General features: G+C 48.4%; 1 protein-coding gene and 1 long non-coding RNA gene across 3 annotated transcripts in view; one reads left to right on the top strand and one right to left on the bottom strand.

Moving 5' to 3' along the window:
* BCO1 (beta-carotene oxygenase 1) overlaps positions 1-17,988 on the top strand; it is a 36,899-nt gene that overhangs the window by 13,940 nt on the left and 4,971 nt on the right. The window contains 5 exon segments of the mRNA XM_021705698.2: positions 1,117-1,264; positions 2,865-3,012; positions 5,382-5,602; positions 8,020-8,277; positions 15,945-16,050. Coding sequence (XP_021561373.1) covers positions 1,117-1,264; positions 2,865-3,012; positions 5,382-5,602; positions 8,020-8,277; positions 15,945-16,050 — 881 coding nt within the window.
* The window catches only part of LOC110594208, a 52,424-nt gene that overhangs the window by 7,336 nt on the left and 27,100 nt on the right, over positions 1-17,988 (bottom strand). Inside the window, exon 4 of one of the 2 annotated variants that reach the window (XR_002481194.2) lies at positions 1,544-1,698. The exons of the other annotated variant lie outside the window; for it this stretch is intronic. This is a non-coding gene — a long non-coding RNA (uncharacterized LOC110594208). Of the gene's footprint in view, positions 1-1,543; positions 1,699-17,988 lie in introns of those variants that run through there. 2 annotated transcript variants of the gene reach the window in all.

Here is a 17,988-nt window from a genome sequence, read left to right on the forward strand (position 1 = left end):
CCAGATACCTTGTTGAGTGGTGGGCACAGGGCGGAATAAGGTGTAGAAAGAGCATATGACATGCTATGTTTTGTGTAAAAAAGCAAGAAGAAATCTGGATTTATTTTTGCTTGTATGTGTGTAGAGAAAGTGGGAGGATCTGTGAGGTGGGAAACTGGCAAATGAGAGAAAGAGATAGGGAAAGGTTTTTAGTTGAATACGTTTCAAATCATCTGGGCTATGATGACTATGAATGTAGTGCAGGCTTGATGATTAAACTGTTGGCCAGGGAATCAGACCCACTGGCAGTGTCTCCTTCCTGATACTCTTCGGATATAGACGAGTTAGGAAATGTGCTAGCAGTAGACTGGTCCAGAGATGGAAGATTGCTGCTGCTTTTCTGGAACTGACGTCATCTTTCCAGTTCCAGGATCCAGTGCTGGGGCTGGCACACAGCAAGCACTGAACTGGCATTTGCAGGCGGGGGAGGAGCCAGGCAGGGGGTGGGGAGGGGATGGAGGGGGGAGGGAAGGAACGCAAAACCACCGCTTGTCCGGTGGCTTTGCTGCTTCACCATTCACCAGCAGGGGGAGCACTAACCAATACGTGGATCCAGGATCTTCTGATCAAACTAATGATGAGTTTTTCTCTCATAATGTTTACTTTCCTTTAAAGAAAAAAAAAAAACTAATTTCCTGGACAAATTCAGAGTGTCCATTGTGGACTCTCATTCCTTCCAAAAGCAAGGATTAGCTGTTTTGCTAGCCTTAGGGGGCCATTATGGATGGATACATAAGATTTCTGTAGAAATTCTTAAAATACTTCAGAACAACCTACCAGCTCTTGGTGTCTCTGGTGTGGGAGACCTTTGGATTTTTGAGAGCCCAGGAGGGTTCAGTTGGTGGCCATCTTGTCCCAGATGACTCACTTCTTAGCTAATTCAACACAGTGGTATCTTTGGGCAACTTGATCTCCAAGTCCTCCAGATTCCTCAAGTGATCCTTTGGGACTTGGAACTTTTTCCCCTTGAATTGTAGAGCATTTTAAGTGGTAGGAAAACTAAAGCCATCTTGAACAGAACTTTCCAGCTGGGTAGACACAGCCATTGATTTGCTCTTGATCTGCTTTCCTCCACAGAGCATTCACCTACTTGTCCCATACCATCCCTGATTTCACAGACAACTGCCTGATTAACATCATGAAGTGTGGAAAAGACTTCTATGCAACCACAGAGACCAATTACATCAGGAAAATCAACCCACAGAATCTGGAAACCCTGGAGAAGGTACCAGTGAATCTACTACAACCAGCATCAGTTCCTGCTCATGAGAGAGAGACCCCCTGTGTTGGGCCATGTGGCCTGCAGGAACTCATGGGGGCAGCCCCTCCTCTAATGGCATTGGATCCTGAGCTTCCCCAGCACAGCACTTAGCACTAGATTCTAAGCTCTCTTGGGGTGAGGTCTGTGTCGTTTCATCTCTGTGTCTATGTTTATTCTTAGGGCTACCGAAGCAAAGTACCACAAACTAGGTGGGTTAGAACAACAGAGATTTATTCTCTCACATTCTGGAGGCTGGAAATCTGAAATCGGGGTGTCCTCGGAGCCATGCTCTCTCTGAAGCCTCCAGGGGAAGATGCTGGCTTCCCTCTTCCAGCCTTTGGTGGCTGCCAGGAATCCTCGGTGTTCCTTGGCTTATAGATGCATCACTCCAATCTCTTCTAGAGATACAAATCATTGCATTAGGGCGCACCTCCATCCAGAATTACCTCATTTTAACTTGATTACATCTATAAAGGCCCTGTTTCCAAATATACATACCAAGGTTTGGGGCTTCAACATATCATTTTGGAAGACACAATTCAACCCATAACACTGTCCACCATCTTGGCACCGAGTGGGAGCTTAATGGGAGTTTGAATGAATGACTACTGGATTACCTGGACTGGAGCAGCCCTACCTGGTATTGACCTGAAGAGGGAGACCTCAGGCAGAGAGCAAGAGGACAAAAATAAATACCCAAGCAGATACCTTTCCTGGGCAGAATCAAATCAACATTTTCATGAAAATCAATAGACCCACTCATTTTTTCTCCAGCTGGCTATTCAAAGCCTCAATGTCTTCTCAGTACATTTTAACGATCTGTTAAAGGGAATACTTTTCTTAGCTGCGAAATTATGTCCAGCAGCTTTTAAGCTGGGTGGCATACATCCAACTGATGTATGCTTTCCGCAAAGCCTCAGAGAGGAAATACTAAGAGAGAATGAAGGCTTGCCTGACTTTTGGCCGGAGGTCATGCTCTTCTGGGGGAAGAGAGGAGGACAGTTGTTTCCTCAGCCATGCATTATTCTGTGGCTGTGCCCTGCTGGGGATGGGGGGTCATTACTGAGCTTGTTAGTCAAGTTTCGCTTTGACCAAGTGTTTTTGTAACTCTCTGTTCCCAGAATAATCCTATGAGAGAGGCCTGGAGATTTATGCCTCTGTGGCAGGCAAAAGGGGAGAATTTAAATGATGTAAGCAGAAAGACAAAGCAGCGGTTAAGATTAGCGCTAAGGCTGCCTCTCTGTGCAGGTCATTGCTCTGTGTCGAGGAATCCTGCTGCCATGCTGAGGACACCCTCAGGGCCAGGGGGCAGGGTTGCAACAACCGTCACGGAAAAGACACACAGCTCACCGACTCCCCTGCAGCCTCTGTGCTGTAGGAGGCCACCCATGAGGTGCTATCAGGTCACACGGGTAAACATCCTCTTTAAAGGTGAAGTCTGCCTTATTTTCACATCAGGAGATAGGCAAAAGTAGCCCTCATCTCTCTCAACCTAGAAGTAGGTGCTTTTCATCAAGTTTCACCCTCCCCCCATTTGCAAAAGCAGGTGGCTATCATTTTGCAGGTTGATTATCGCAAATAAGTGGCTGTAAATCTGGCAACAGCACATCCTCATTATGATGCAGCCGGAAATGTTCTTAATATGGGCACATCCATCATGGACAAGGGGAAGACGAAATATGTGATCTTTAAGATCCTTGCCACTGTACCAGGTGGGTCATTCTGGGGATATCGTGAAGGACAGATGCCAAGGGTGGCTACCTCCAAAGAGTTCTGATTTTTACTGATGACATAAGACTCAATCTGACACTTTCCCTCATGGGTGATTCAGATGACCATGAACACGCTTTTCTCCTTCAGGGGAAAAGAGATGTTGCCAGACTTCCTTTTGAAAGAATAAATTCCTTTACTATTCCAACCTGCTTTTCTTTAGGCTCCAGTTCATTGATTCATTAATTTATCCATTATTCATCCACCATTTACCTATCCATCCATCTGTCTGTCCATCCATCATCCATCCCAAGTATCCATCATCCATCCGTCTACCTATCCATCCATCATCCATCCAACCACCTGTCTGTCCATCCATCCATCCGCCCATCAAACATCGTCCCTTCCATCCATTTTTTTTTTCAGTTTTCTAACATAACTTTGTATGCCAAAGCTGTACTGCCCACTTTCAACCCAGCTCCTGAAGCCAGGTTCCTAGTATTGTTATGGGAGCTCAGCCCTGCCTCAGACCTTCAGCCTTTCAGACTCTCCCCCGCTTCTTTGGGCCTTCTGAACCTTCTCCATTTAAGGCCAGGAACCTGGAGCAAAGCCCAGGCCAATTGTGATTTCATGTTCCTGAGGGGAGGAGGCTCCTGACCCTTATTTGTCCAGGACCCTCCTGGGAACCACACCCAGGAGACCAGGCCTCTGAGGGTGGTTGCACAGGGCTCAGGAGACAGGGCAGAATGACGAGGGTGCGGGCTTGACCTGCTGGTTTAGGAAAACTGGCTTCCATCTGTGATCCCAGCTGGTCCCCTCCCTCATAGTCTTGTAGAAGCTCCTGAGCTACTTACTAGGCTCTATCGGCAGATGTGAGCCCCTAAGGTCAGAAGGCACAATGAGTATTCTTGTTAAACGGAACTCCCATGAATCAAGCCAATAAAGGGTTAGAGCGTCCAGCCAGACTCCTAGAATGTCAGACCTGCGGATGTTATAGGCATCTGAGTTTGCCGTGTCATATTATAAAATAGGGTGATGAGGCCCAGGGGGATCAGGTGGCAGCAGGAGCCTCCAACATCATGCTTGCAGCTCCCCACTGAGCCCCTGTTGCATGCTGCTGGCTTCCCTGGGATTCACGCCAGGTCCTGCCTCCTAGGCCAGGGTGCTTTCCATTTCGGTTTGCTTTGTGCTCCATTTGTTTTGTGAAGAAAAGAACCACCCCACAACCCCACAGCATCCCTCCCACCAGCCAGCTGTTTATGGTGTGCCCAGGTGGCCACAAGCAAGGCGGGGACGCTTGCAGATAACTCATTGTAAGCCAGCCCCAGGCCTGGGTGGGGAGGCCTTTTGGCCAGCGGTGACTCATCCTGACAGAGGAATAAGAACACGAACATGTACTGCGCACCTCTGCTGTCTTGGACTACTTCATGATTTCATTCTGTTCTCTCTCCACTCTGTGAGTGTTATTATCCCTAATAACAGAGGAGATGGCCCGGCTAAGAGGGCTGTGTCTTCTTGGCCTAAACCTTGTGTCTTTGGCCATAATGATAGACCATATTCCATCACGCCTCAGTTTCCCATCCGTAAAATGGGGATCATACGGTCTTCTTCCACTGTCACAAGATGTGTAACAGTCCCTTATCACAGTGGGTGCTTAGTCTCACCCCCAGCTGTTTCTGAATGGTCAGCGCAAAGAGAAATTCATGGAAACCCTGTGAGGTACATCTCAAATGATGGGCCTCAGCAAAATATCAAAGTTGAAGCCTAGGAAGCTGGCCCATCCCCCGGGCGCTGGATAGAAATGCAGAACCTCAGGCCCCAGCCCCACATACTGAGTCAGACTTCACACTTTGATCATGATCCCTGATGATCCGTGTGCGTGAAGAGGTGTTGTTCCAGAGCAGGGGCCGACAAGCTTTTCCTGGAGTGAATATCTGAGGCTTTGCAGACCTGTGGTCCCTGTTGCAACTCCTCAGCAAAGCCACTGAGGCTCAAGAGCAGGGGTAGCCACGGACCCCGCATAAAGGAGGGAGCGCGGCTGTGTTTTGAAGAAGCCTTGATACAAACACAGGTGGAGGCTGGTTTGAGCCCCCAGGCTGTCGTGCAGACCCCTGGCCCCGAGGCCTGGCTCTGGGGCTCCATGTTTTCAGATTGTAGCACCAGGTCTCGCAGGGCAGGAGGGCCTAAGTGGGAACACTCGGAGCCCCTGCGTCAGCCAGGCAACAGCCCCTTCATCAGTTTACTTGTCGGCTCTCATCCAAAGGTTCTTCTTAGCGACCAGGTCAGTTTGAAAGGCTCAGCTGCAGGTGATGGGGGCGTTGTCTGGGGGTGGCCAGGTCCTGTGCTGCTCCTGAGGCTTGCCTTTCTCTAGAGGACAAGAAGGGGAAGAACCCCTTGAAGCACATGGAGGTGTTCTGCTCCATCACCTCCCGCTCCCTCCTCTCCCCGAGCTATTACCACAGCTTCGGAGTCACCAAGAACCACATTGTTTTCCTCGAGCAGCCTTTCAAGCTAGGTATCCTCAAAATGTCAACTGCATACATCCGGGGAGTGAACTGGGACTCCTGCCTGGCTTTCCACAAGGAGGACAAGGTAAGGCCTGGCTGGGACCCCCAGCCACACAGGGACGGCCCGAGTGAGGAAGCAGACTGACATGGAGGTTGGCATGCAGGAGGTTTCCTAGGGAGGGAGGGTGTGAGCCACCGTGCAGTCTCCCCGGAAGCATCAGCCAAGCTTCCAGAGAGTTCTGAAGCTGGATGGTTCTGCAGAGTGGTCCCAGGTGGGGTTGAGGGGGCTGGGGCCCCAAGTCAATGAGTCAGTAGAGCAGACGGTACCTGTCAGAAAAGCATGTGACCTCGGGCAAGCCGGCTCTCATCAGCCAGGCAGTCGGCACCAGCCCGGTGGCCAAGGGCTATTCCTCAGTCCTGACCCATGTCTGGGCTCCTTGCAGCTTCCACCGTCCACAGACAAGGCCCTTCCAGTGTCCCGGCAGCCACTGGGTAATGTCAGGGAAGGGTGGGTGCCATAGATGATTTAGACATCATAATGATAGAGCGTTCCACGAGATGGTACAACCAAACATCTTCGGGCACACCTGAGTGCTCCAAGTGTGGATGTGTGTATATGTGCATGTGCCTGCCTATATATTCGGGTGTGTGTGTGTGTGTGTGTGCATGCACGTATGTATGTGTATGAATATATCTGTGCATGGATATGTGTGTATATATTTACTTCCTGTTGAAATGAGTAAATTTTTACTTGTGATAAATATCAAGGAATTTTTAGTATTCTCTATTCAAACAGTACACAAGGAGAGAAAGTAACATGTCAAGTCCCCTGTCCTCCCCCTCGCCACTGGCAGTCCCCTCTCCAGAGGGAACCACCACTATATGTCTTTAAGACCTGTCCTTTCTTCTCAGGGAGGAGAGTGAGGTCCCTCCTCTGCTCAGAACATTCTTGTGATTTCCCATCTTCCTCAGAATAAGATCCAAAGGCTTCACTGACCAGCCTGCAAATCCTCACAGGCCCACATCCCAACCACTGGCTCCCTACCTATTCAGCCTCCTTTTGGACCTCCTGTATCTCAAACTAGCCTAACACGTTCTTTGCATTTTCTGTCCTTTCCACCTGGAATGTTCTTCCCCAGATGGTTTCCTCCCTCAGTTAATCCAGGTCTCAGCTAAATGTCCAGATCCCTGAAGCCTTTTGTGATAAACCAATCTCTAACAGACCCCCGCCCCAGGCTTCTCCATCCCCTACCTGGCTTCCTTTTTCTCAGTAGTGCTCATTGTCCTTGGCACATTATTTGATCATTGACTGCTGGCCTCTCCCCCACCGGACTATAAGCTCCATGAAAGCAAGGGCTTGGTTTTGTTCTGTCTTTCCTGGAAAAATGTTCCTGAAAAAGTGTCTGATGTGTCCTAGACCCTCTGTCTATATTTGTGGAATGAACGCTGGGGCCAGGGGCCAGCAGGGAAGCCAGCTGTAATTGGGTTTGCTCTTCAGCCCCTGGGCATCCCTTGGCCCTCAGAGAATCCCACAGAGAGAAGACCGAGCTGCCAGGTGCAGGCAGAAAGCCCGGGCAAGGGCTTTGGAATGCATTGAGAGCTCTCTGAAAAGTCTCTGTGCCCGACCCAGGGATTGGGTTCACGGAGAAGAAAAGAGCTAAAATAATTCTATATTCACTTGCCCACCACCCCCACCCCTCCACGCTGTCAAAGCCTTCCTCCTCTGCACTCCCACTTAATGTTCAACCTGGATTCTGGAGAAGGAGAGCAAGAGGCACATGAGCTGGGAGGAGGTGGCCAAAGACCAGCCTGGAGTAGTCCCTCCCTGCCTTTCAGAAGGAGGGTGGTTAGGCCAGAGTTGCCAAAAGAAAGAACCCCACACATACTTTGGATTAGGCAACTAGGGTTGCAAATATGGCTAATTACCACCCAGAGTGATATCGCCTCATGATACCCAGAGGTGTGTGCAGATACCCATGTGGGTCCCTTAACTAGAACAGGTCGCTCCACACCACAGCCCCCAGGATAAGGGAGGTTGCCATGACAACTGCATCCTGGCCAACCAGGCAGCAGGTGGACGTCGGGAGAACGAACCCAAAAGGGCTGGTGTGGTTTTAGGGTTTTAGGGGCTCCAGCTGTGGATAGAGCCCAAGGAGGGCTAGAAGACTGGCCAGTTCTCCCCAACGTGGCCATTGCCAGGGAGTTAGCTCATCACAGCCCACCTGGAGTCAGTCAGTTGAAGGGGGGGAGAGATGGTGTAGTCTCAGGGGCTTCCCCCAGACTCTGTCCTCCTGGTGCTGCAGAGGCCCCAGCAGCAAAGATTCCCTCTGCTCCATCTGAAGGAGGTGATCAGGGACCGGCAACAGCCAGGAGCTCTGGGGGAAGGGGATGCTCCAGGGTCACGAGCTAGTGGAGGGGAGGGCTGGGTCTTGTCCTGCACCCACTGCCATCGTGCCGGGCTGGCAGGGGGAAGCTGACCTCTGGGTGTGCCTCTGCTTTCAGACTTACATTCACATCATCGACCAGAGGACCAGGAAGCCTGTGCCCACCAAGTTTTACACGGACCCCATGGTGGTCTTTCATCATGTCAACGCCTACGAGGAGGATGGCTGCCTTCTGTTTGACGTCATCACCTACGAGGACAGCAGCCTTTACCAGCTCTTCTACTTGGCCAACCTGAAGCAGGACTTTGAGGAGAACTGCAGGCTCACCTCCATCCCCACCCTCAGGAGGTTCGCTGTACCCCTCAATGTGGACAAGGTAACAGCTTGGAAGGGGACCCGTTTCATTCCTGGGGAGTCGTGAGTCCCAGTGGGGAGTGATTTTGGCACTCATTGGATTGACACTGAAATCCAAAGCGAGCTGTTCTTAAAGACAAAACATTTTTTCATTGTTTTTCCCAAAGTGGTGCATATTCATCGTAGAAACCTAAGAGAGTATCGATTGGGTAAAAAGGAAAAAAAAAACCCCATGAATCTATTATGAATATATTTGTATTGCCTCCCACATCTCTTTCTGTCTCTCTCAGTAGATAGACCAACAGACATATTAATACATATGTTGATGTATCTGTGTATATGTATATATAATACACATGCCTATTGATACATATCTCAATAAAGCTGTTAAAAATTCTATGTAGTAGGACTTCTCTAAAACTTAGAAATATATACATGTAAATTTTATATATTTCTTAATTTTAGAGAAGGAAATCACAGAGAATTTTTAACAGCTTTATTGAGAGATAATTTCACATACCATACATTTAAAGTGCACCATTCAGCTGCTTTTAGTAACTTCACAGAGTTTTGCCACCAACTGGATTTTAAAACCTTTTTATTAGCCTGGGAAGAAACCTTGCGCCCCCCCCCCCCACCTACCCCTCTTCACCCCTCTATCCCCCAGCCCCAGGTGAGCATTAATCCACTTCCTGTCTCTGAGGATCTGCCTGTTCTAGACACATCACACACACACCAGGCGGTCTCCCGCGGTGGCCACCCTCCCTCCGCGCTGTGTTTCCGAGGCCCGTCTCTGCCACAGCGCGCACCAGCCCTTCCTTGCTCTTCATGGTGGAATATGCACGTACTGTTTTGTGCACTGCTTTTTTCCACTTATGTGTATATCTAAACATCTCTCCATGACATTCAATATTCTTCTACAACACCTTTTTAAATATTTGTGTGACAGTTCCAGGCCGGGATTCATCACTATTCGCTTACCCAATGCCCTGCTGTTGATTAGTCCCCTTCTTGCATTAAAAATGACCACTAGGCCAGACATTATCCTCAATTAGGGTGATGCTACCAAGGCTCCGGGCTTGGTTTCGGAGGCTACAGAGATTCCTGGCTCCAGAACTCACTGACTTCATGACTTAATTAATTTAAATGAAAGCAAATTCAATTCAACTCCGTTTTGATGGCTCCTATTTACTAAATGCACTCTATGTGCCAGGTACTTTGCTAAGCATTTTATTTTCCTTGCCTTACTTAGTGATCAAAACAACCTATGAGAGGTCCTCATATTAGCCTCATTTTACAGATGAAGAAACTGAGGCTCAGAGAAGTTAAGGAATATTGCCAAGGTCACACAGCCCTCAGGGGCAGAGCCATGATTAGCACCTGCAGCAGCCTGTCTCTCAACCCGTGCTTGCAGTTGGTAAATGTACAACTCTACCATTCTCCCCAGCAGGCCTAAGTCCTGAAAAGAGCCCAGACAGGTCACCCTGACCCCTCTCGGGGCTCTGCAGGCCTGGAAAATGGAGGACACTACTGCAGAAGGCCCTGAACCTTCTTGCACCCTCACTGCCCGGGCTCCTCAATGCAGGAGCTCAAGCATGCTCCCTCCCAGTCAGCAGGGCACCCCGCTTTGTCTGGCTCCAGAGTTGGGGTTCTTTCCTATCTTTCCAGCATTTCCCCATCTGTAATCATTGGTGTATCTCTGTCATGATTTTCACCGTATCTCCTATCACCTCGATTTAACATTCACAAAGTCGTGCTTTGTTTAAATCTACTCACTCTTTTTTTTTTTTTGAAATGATAAGGCATTTTTAAAAATTTTACTGTTATGTTAATCACCATACATTACATCATTAGTTTTTGATGTAGTGTTCCGTGATTCATTATTTGCGTATAACACCCAGTGCTCCATGCAGAATGTGCCCTCTTTAATACCCATCACCAGGCTAGCCCATCCCACCACCCCCTCCCCTCTAGAACCCTCAGTTTGTTTCTCAGAAAACATAGTCTCTCATGGTTCGTCTCCCCCTCCCATCCCCCCCCTTCACTTTTCCCTTCCTGCTATCTTCTTCTTCTTTTTTTTTTTAACATATAGTGTATTATTTGTTTCAGAGGTACAGATCTGTTAAATCTACTCACTCTTGAAAGGAAACCTATCACTGGCCAATGGAAAGCTAGCATTGCCTCCTGCAAATAGAAGACAAGCATGGACATAAAACAGTGGGAGAAAAGCAGGGGTCTGAAGTTCTAACCAGATGTTGTTGCTTGCCAAGACTTAATCTCTTTATTAAAAAGAAAGTTATAAAAGTATGAGGTGTTAAAGACATAGTGGCACCTCACTGAGACTCCCTGCTTGACCCAGTCAGAAAGACTAGAAGAGAAAAAGGAGTGAACTTTCTCCCCACGTGGTTCAGGGCTATTGAATGAACTTCCACAAAGTCATCACATGGGCCATCCCGCAGTGCCGTGCTTGGTCTCCTGGTTCCAGGAAGCAGTGGGGGGTGTCATCGAGCACACAGGTGGCAAATCCCAAGGCTTGGCCCTGCCTCACATCGACTTAGGCCCAGGGATGAAACAGAGAAAGGAAACGCTACCTCCCACTGCCCACACACCGAGGGATTTTATAACCTTTTATCGTGCTTGAAAAATGATTTGCTTCCTTGGAACTAGGCTAAGAAGTTCAGCACGTGTATTTTGAAAAGCTGCCATGTGAGCCATCTACTGCTTTGAAACGAACAAAGAAGTGTGAGCCCTGGGAAGGGTAGCTCTGGCCACGCTTTTTAATTGCTATTTATTGTCCCTTCAAACATCTTCTTGCTTCGCTTTCAAGTTGCCCTGCCTGCATATTGAAATCGAAAAGTTGAGCAGATGGACATGGCAGACATGACTAGAGCTGGCAGCTCTAATTCCGTCCTATCCAAAGGTTTTTTGGGACAGACCTTGGGAGACGCCAGCTTTCTCTGTCACCCATCAGTCTGGGGCCATGGCATTGTTGCTGTCGCTCTGCCTGCAACCCTGTCCTCTTCCCATCAGGCCTCCACTCCAGTCTTGGCTTCAGGTTGGACTCACAGGGTGGGGGTTAGGCACCTGGGCTGGGTCCTGGGGGCGGGGAAGGGCAGGGCATGGTCTCAGCCCACAGGGGCTTCTAGTTTACAGCCAGTCTAGCAAATTCCTGCTCAGCTCTCAGGTGTCAGATCATCACTCCCTTTAGAGGAGTTTGTATGCTCTGATGGCACCTGGACATTTGTCCCAGGTAAATGAGCTTGTTCAGTCACCTGCCCTGGGAAAGCTTTGAGAGGGCCGGAGCCCTTGGTCTTGTCAGCTGTTTATCCCCTGCACCTGTCACAGGGCCTGGCACCCAAAAGTGTTCTCATTAAGCTCCTGACTACTCTAAATCAATGAACGAATGACAAGTGGGTGAGAAATGTGAAGGGGGGGGGTCTCTAAAAGGACACAGGTCTCTCTTTAGCATTTGGAACATTTCCTAAGTGGAAAGTGCTTTCCGTATACAATGGTCAATAGTGAAGTATATTTAGAAGTCTGGAACCTCCCAGCTGCCCCAGATTCTCTTGTGTTTGGGCCAGCTGGGGTCAAAGGTAGGTGGGGCCCCTTGGCACCCTTGGCCTGTTTATGCAGGGTGGCACAGGGTTGTCTAAGGCAGGGCTGGGCTGGGAGGGGCATGGACATGTACAAACAGTTCGGGCGGCAGCCCTGCCCTCATCCTGTGGGGCTCGGTGCGCTGCCTCCAGGTGGGTTCATCAGCACTTGCCTTCCCTTCCAACAGCTATCCATACATAAGGGGCCATCATGGGAGTAGGCATTGTGGACTTACAATGGGTGGTTTTGACTCCTGGCTCAGTAGATTTGGGTTTTGTCTTGACCCCAAGTGCAAAAACAAAGATCCAATAATAAAAGAAGCTGCTGAGAGCTCATTATGTGCCAGGCCCTGTGTTAGATGCCCTTTTTCCTCTTAGACCCCAGCAGGAGGGGCCCCTGCTCTGGCCTTGGCATTTGGGGGGTGCGGGATCCTGATCCAGCCTTTCTCTGGCAGTTTCCCTTCCTCACAGAGTGAGGCTGTGCCCATCTGGAGACGTGCTCTCCCTTGTCCCAGCCATGAACCAGCTACCCGGGATATCTGAATTCTCTGCCCAATAGCCCCAAGACTGCTTCCGGTGCCTGCTTGTCTCTTCCTAAAAGCAGGCTGCACCACTGGTGTACTGGCCTCAGACCCACGAGGTAGCCAGAGTTGGCTATTGGCTTGGTCGTGCTGGCTGGGGCACTTGTGCAGTGGGAAGAAAAGGGGGCAGGAAACAAAGAACCTGAGCCCAGAGGCTGGCCCTCAGTCTGCCGCCCTAACTTGGCTCAAAACTCCAAGGAGTCCTAGAATTTCAAATTCACACATCCTTACAGACCAGCACTGTGCAAAAGTATCCACTGCAATGATGAAGCATTCTCTGTCTAATGCAGTAGCCACTAGCCACGTGGGCCACTGAACCGTGACCAGGGCAGCCGAGGAACTGGATGTTTAATTGTACTTAATTTTAAGTTAAATGTAAATAACCACATGTGGTCAGTGGTTACCATATTGGACAGTGCAGTTCTACATTATGAAGGTCTCTGTATCAAGGTGGGGGAGAGAATGGTATCTCACTTAACAATTCGCTCAATGTATTTAGACTTAGGGTGGTGGGTCTCCACTCTTGTCCTGGGTCCTGCAAATTTTAGGAACTGTTAAATGTTTTGCATGCTTCTCACCTAATCAGTAGGACACCGCTCTATGTTGTTTATTATCCCCGTGACTACAGATGAGAGAAGAAGTAACTTGCCCAACATTGCAGGAACACCTGTGGGGTTTGAGTTGGGATTTGAATGCATGTCTGTCTGGCTCCGAGTTACTAACTATGATGTGCCTGGCCCTGGACCAGGTGTTTTTATAACCATTATTTAATTGTAACCATAGTCTTCCGACACCAGTCAAAGCAACCCCCCTTATGGTCACCACCCGTCAAAAAGTAATGAATTGCCCCCATATTTTACAAACCAGGAAACGGGCTCGGGGAGGCATGAGGGCTGAGGGTGGGGAGAGGCTGCTCAAGCTCACATAGAAACCCTTAGAGTCTGATTTCATACAGCGGGCTTCTGAACCCCAAAGCCAGGGTTTCGGGGAATTACCGAGATAGCCACTTCTCCCGGGAGTTCCCTCCAGCTGAGGGGTTTCAAAGCAAACCTGTAGGATTTTGGTGACGTTGGGCTGGAAAGCCCTTTCTTCTCAAAGCTGAGCATGCTGGCCACCAAAAGCAGCCCAGTCATGTTCATTACTGCTGTGTGGAAAAATTCAGTTTATCCCTCAACCAGTCTGACCAGTTTCAGGCTGGAATTAAAAGACGTCTCTGCAGAGGGAATCTCTGCAGACGGACTCCCTGCGATGCAGGCCCAGGGCATGCAGAACAGGCCTGTTGCTGTCAGGTGACTTAGCAAGGCCCCAGGCAGAGTCTCCGCTGCTTTGTGGTGTGGTGCAGGTGGATGTGCTGAGTGCCGGGTGACTTTTCCACGCATTTCATCTCATTTAATTCCTACAACTACCCTGCACAGCACATGTTTTGCACCTTGACAATGGAAGGAAAGCTTATTGAGTCATGCATTCACTCATTCATTGAGCAGTTACTTCCTGGGAACCATGTGCCATGCACTGAACAAAATCTGGTCCCATCTTCAAGGGGAAGACAACATAAAAGAAGGAAGCAGCTCCATACAGGAGATAATTACAGCTCGGGACAAATGCCTTGGCGACATTGCAGATGGAAGTGTTAAGGAAGGGGATATTTGAGCAGAGACACACAGGATGGGAATAGGCCAGCCTCAGGGCCTTTGCACCTGCTTTGCCCTCTGCCTACAGTGCCCTTGCTTCTGAGCAGAATTACGTTGCATTGCCAAGGGCCCAGACTGTCCTTTCCTCTGTGTGGCCTTGGGCAGGTCACTTTCCTTCTCTGAGCCTTGTTTTCCTCTTCTGTCAACTAGGGATTGAACTAAACAAATCTCGGAGGGCCCCTGCAGTTCAACTGCTAGGATGCAGCAAATTTACCCCCCTTCCCAGCAAAAAGCTGCTATCATTCAAATAAGTTTCTGTTAATTATAAAATCGCATTTTGGAAAATTTGGAAAGTAGAGAAAAGTTTAAATGAGAAAATCGCGTTTTGGAAAATTTGGAAAGTAGAGAAAAGTTTAAATGAGAAGAAGTCAGCCATAACAATAATTCTCAACCTGTAAACCCCATGAAGGCAGGGGCTTGGTCTTATTTCTCCTCCTCCATTGCCTAAACTGCACTCACTCCCAGTGGTAATAATTATTATTATCATTATTTAAAAAGCAACAATGTAGGGGAGCCTGGTTGGCTCATTCGGTTAAGCATCTGACTTTTGGTTTTGGCTCGGGTCCTGATCTCAGGGTCATGAGATTGAGCCCTTCATTGGGCTCCTCGCTCAGCACAGCGTGTGCTTGAGATTCTCTCTCTGTCTCCCTGTGCCCCTCCCACTCGCATGTGCATGATCTCTCTCTCCCTAAAATAAATAAATAAATCTTAAACAAACAAACAAACAAACCAGGTGCCTGGGTGGCTCAGTGGGTTAAATGTCTGCCTTTGGCTCAGGTCATGATCCCCAGGTCCTGGGATCAAGCCCCACGTCGCTTCTCCTTCTCCCTGTGCTGCTCCCCCTGCTTGAGCTTGCTCTCTCTTAAATAAATAAATAATCTTTAAAACAACAACAACGTTATCAACTGCAACTAACATTTATTTAGCAGACTATTAACCAGACCCTCTTGTAAACCATTTGCATGGATTATTTAATCTGCACAATAACTTGGAGAAGTGTATACTCTTTGCATGATGCATCTACCGTACCTTATTATACAGATAAGGACATAGAACTCCAGAGGTAGTAATAGAAGCTCAATAAATATTTAATCAATTGTTTTAAATCCCTCTCCTGGGTTACCATGATGATGGTAAGGCACTGAATAAAGTCTGATTATAAATTGAGACCAAGGGAATGCCCTCCATAGATCCTTCACTCCCAAGCAATTCTTATTGCCTGTTTGTTTTCATTTCAGCAGTGGTACATTTTCATAGGAGAAAATCCTGAAAATACAGATAAGTGTAGAAAAAGAAAGTCCCCATAATCCCACCGCCTGCTGTCTTGTTAATAATTGGTATATTTCCCCCAGGCTCTTTTCAGTGTAAGTTCTTTTTAAGCTGATTGAGTTCAGGTTGCGTATGCAATTTACTCTACTGCTTTTCTCGGTATTCTATCATGAGCATTTCCCATGTTATTATGAACTCTTTATAAACATCCTTTTAGTGACTGATGCAGCTTTACACAGGTGAATCAGCCAGTATTTAAAAAGTGAGAACCTACCAATACATTAATTTCACCTGTGAAAGATAAGGTAGCCCAGAGTAGGAAAAAAGAGCCAGGAGTTTTGGGACCCCCTTCCTACTACCTACCAGCTACGAGGTCTCAGAGAATAAGAATAAAAATACCAACAATATGATAGCTGCTTCCTGTGGTTCACGTAAGGCCAGAACAAGACGACATCCACTAAAGCACTTTTTTTTTTTTTTAAATGTACATAGTAAAGCAAGTGTTTGCTCTGGATAACCAGTTTTCAATTTTTTTTTTTTTGAAAACTGATTCAGGATGCAGACGTGGGCTCAAATTTAATCAAACTGGCATCTACAACAGCAAGAGCCCTGAAGGAAAAAGATGACCAAGTCTATTGCCAGCCGGAGTTGCTTTATGAAGGTAAAATGCATCCTCTTTGCAGATGCTTAGGGAAGGGGCAGGCTTTCGTGAATTCCCGTGCGCCTTCTCTGTACCTCCTTCTGATGCAGAGGAGCTGTGCACCGACAAGGGACAAACAGGAAGACTCTTGGGGTGCCCCAGTGGAAAACATTTGGGGACAGTTCTCTTTCATATATCTTCAAACAGCTCCCAGGAAGGTACTGGGGCGGGGGTGGTCGTTCGACCAGATAACTTTCACGGCTGGCCTCTATAAACGCGCCGATTTATTGAACGCTGACTTACTGAACGGGAACAGTGTGTTTGCATTTCCACTTCTACACCTTCAAAATATCCTGCAGAACAGGGGCCATCAGCCCCATCTGACAGAGGAGGAGATGGCTCAGAAAGGCTGTGCTCCACACACAGTGTAAACCCCTCCAATAAGAGTCGCACCCGTGAGAGCCGGGATTCTCAATCTGGGCACCCCTGATATTTGGGGCCGGGTCGTGCTTTGTGCAGGGGGCCGCCGTGTAGGATATTGAGCAAAACCTCTGGCCTTGACCCACCAGATGCCTGTAGCACCCGCACCCTGAATTGGAATAACCAAAAATATGTCCAGACATTGCCAATGTCCGGTGGGGGCACCATCACCCTGATGGAGAACCACTGCCCTAGAATATAAGCCTGTGACGCGGGGACTATGTTTCTGTGCTCGGTGTATCCCCAGCATGTGATAGAAGTGTGGCTTAGAGGGGTCTGTCCTCAACACAGGCGTGGAATGGATGGTCTTATCCGGGACACTCAGCTAGAGGGTGGCCAGGCATGGGTCTGCTTTGCTCGCCTGTTGGCTCCCGCCAGGTTCACACATCTGGAAGGACACTGTCCTGGGGACTTTGTTAGGACAACCCCAGATCTGCCCATAAGAACCACTGCTGTAAAATAGCATCCTAGGATCCTGTAACAGGTTCTGTGTGGCACCCCAGGCGCTGGGGGTCCTTGGAAGTAAATATATAGATCTTGGTAATAGTTCTTTTTTTTTTTTTTTAAAGATTTTATTTATTTATTTGGCAGAGAGAGTGAGAGCGCACACCAGCAGGTGGAATGGCAGGCAGAGGCAGAGGGAGAGGGAGAAGCAGGCTCCCTGCCAAGCAGAGAGCCCCACATAGCGCTTGATCCCAGGACTCTGGGATTACGACTGGAGCTGAAGGCAGACACTTAACTGACTGAGCACCCAGGCGCCCCTTGGTCCCAGTTCTCAAGGCATTGACTTGCATCTCCACTCACTTGCCACATCGGGCAGATGGAGGGTTAAAACGTTATGCTCTTTTTTGTATCGGGGAAGAGAATTCTCGCTTACTGTGGCAATCTTGGGCAATCCTGAAAAGTATAGCAATAGATAGATCCCTCATAATCCCTTCACCCATGGCAACCCTTTGGAAATACCCATTGTCTCTGTCATGTACGGGGTGCTTGGCATATGCCAGGCCCTCTTCTAGAGCTTCCCAGACCTCACCCCAACAGTCTCATCCCGTTATCCTTGACATTAGATGAGTTCACACACATAGAGTGCTTCACCAAGGGCCTGGCCCATAGTGAGAGTACAGCACAAGGTAGAAGTTATTAGAACAACTCTGGGAGGCAGTGTTGGCACATGTCATTCTTGTTTTAGAACTGAGGACAGCAAACTGAGGATAATTCCATAACTTGCCCAAAGATAGGCAGCAGAGCCAAGATCTGAACCCAGGTCTCTCAGACTCAAAAACCCTTAACCTCTGCATTTATAGTTTTACACAATGCATACCATACCATCTAGAATATTCTGAAATGGCTTCTTCCACTGAATGAATATAGCCTGAAAATTTCTGCACATCCTGAAGATTCTTCAAGAGCATGGTTTCAATAGCCTCACAGAATTTACAGGGATAAATCCTATTTTACTTGACCAAGTTCCTGAGGCTA

Source organism: Neomonachus schauinslandi, chromosome 16, assembly GCF_002201575.2.
Source record: "Neomonachus schauinslandi chromosome 16, ASM220157v2, whole genome shotgun sequence".
NCBI lineage: Eukaryota > Metazoa > Chordata > Mammalia > Carnivora > Phocidae > Neomonachus > Neomonachus schauinslandi.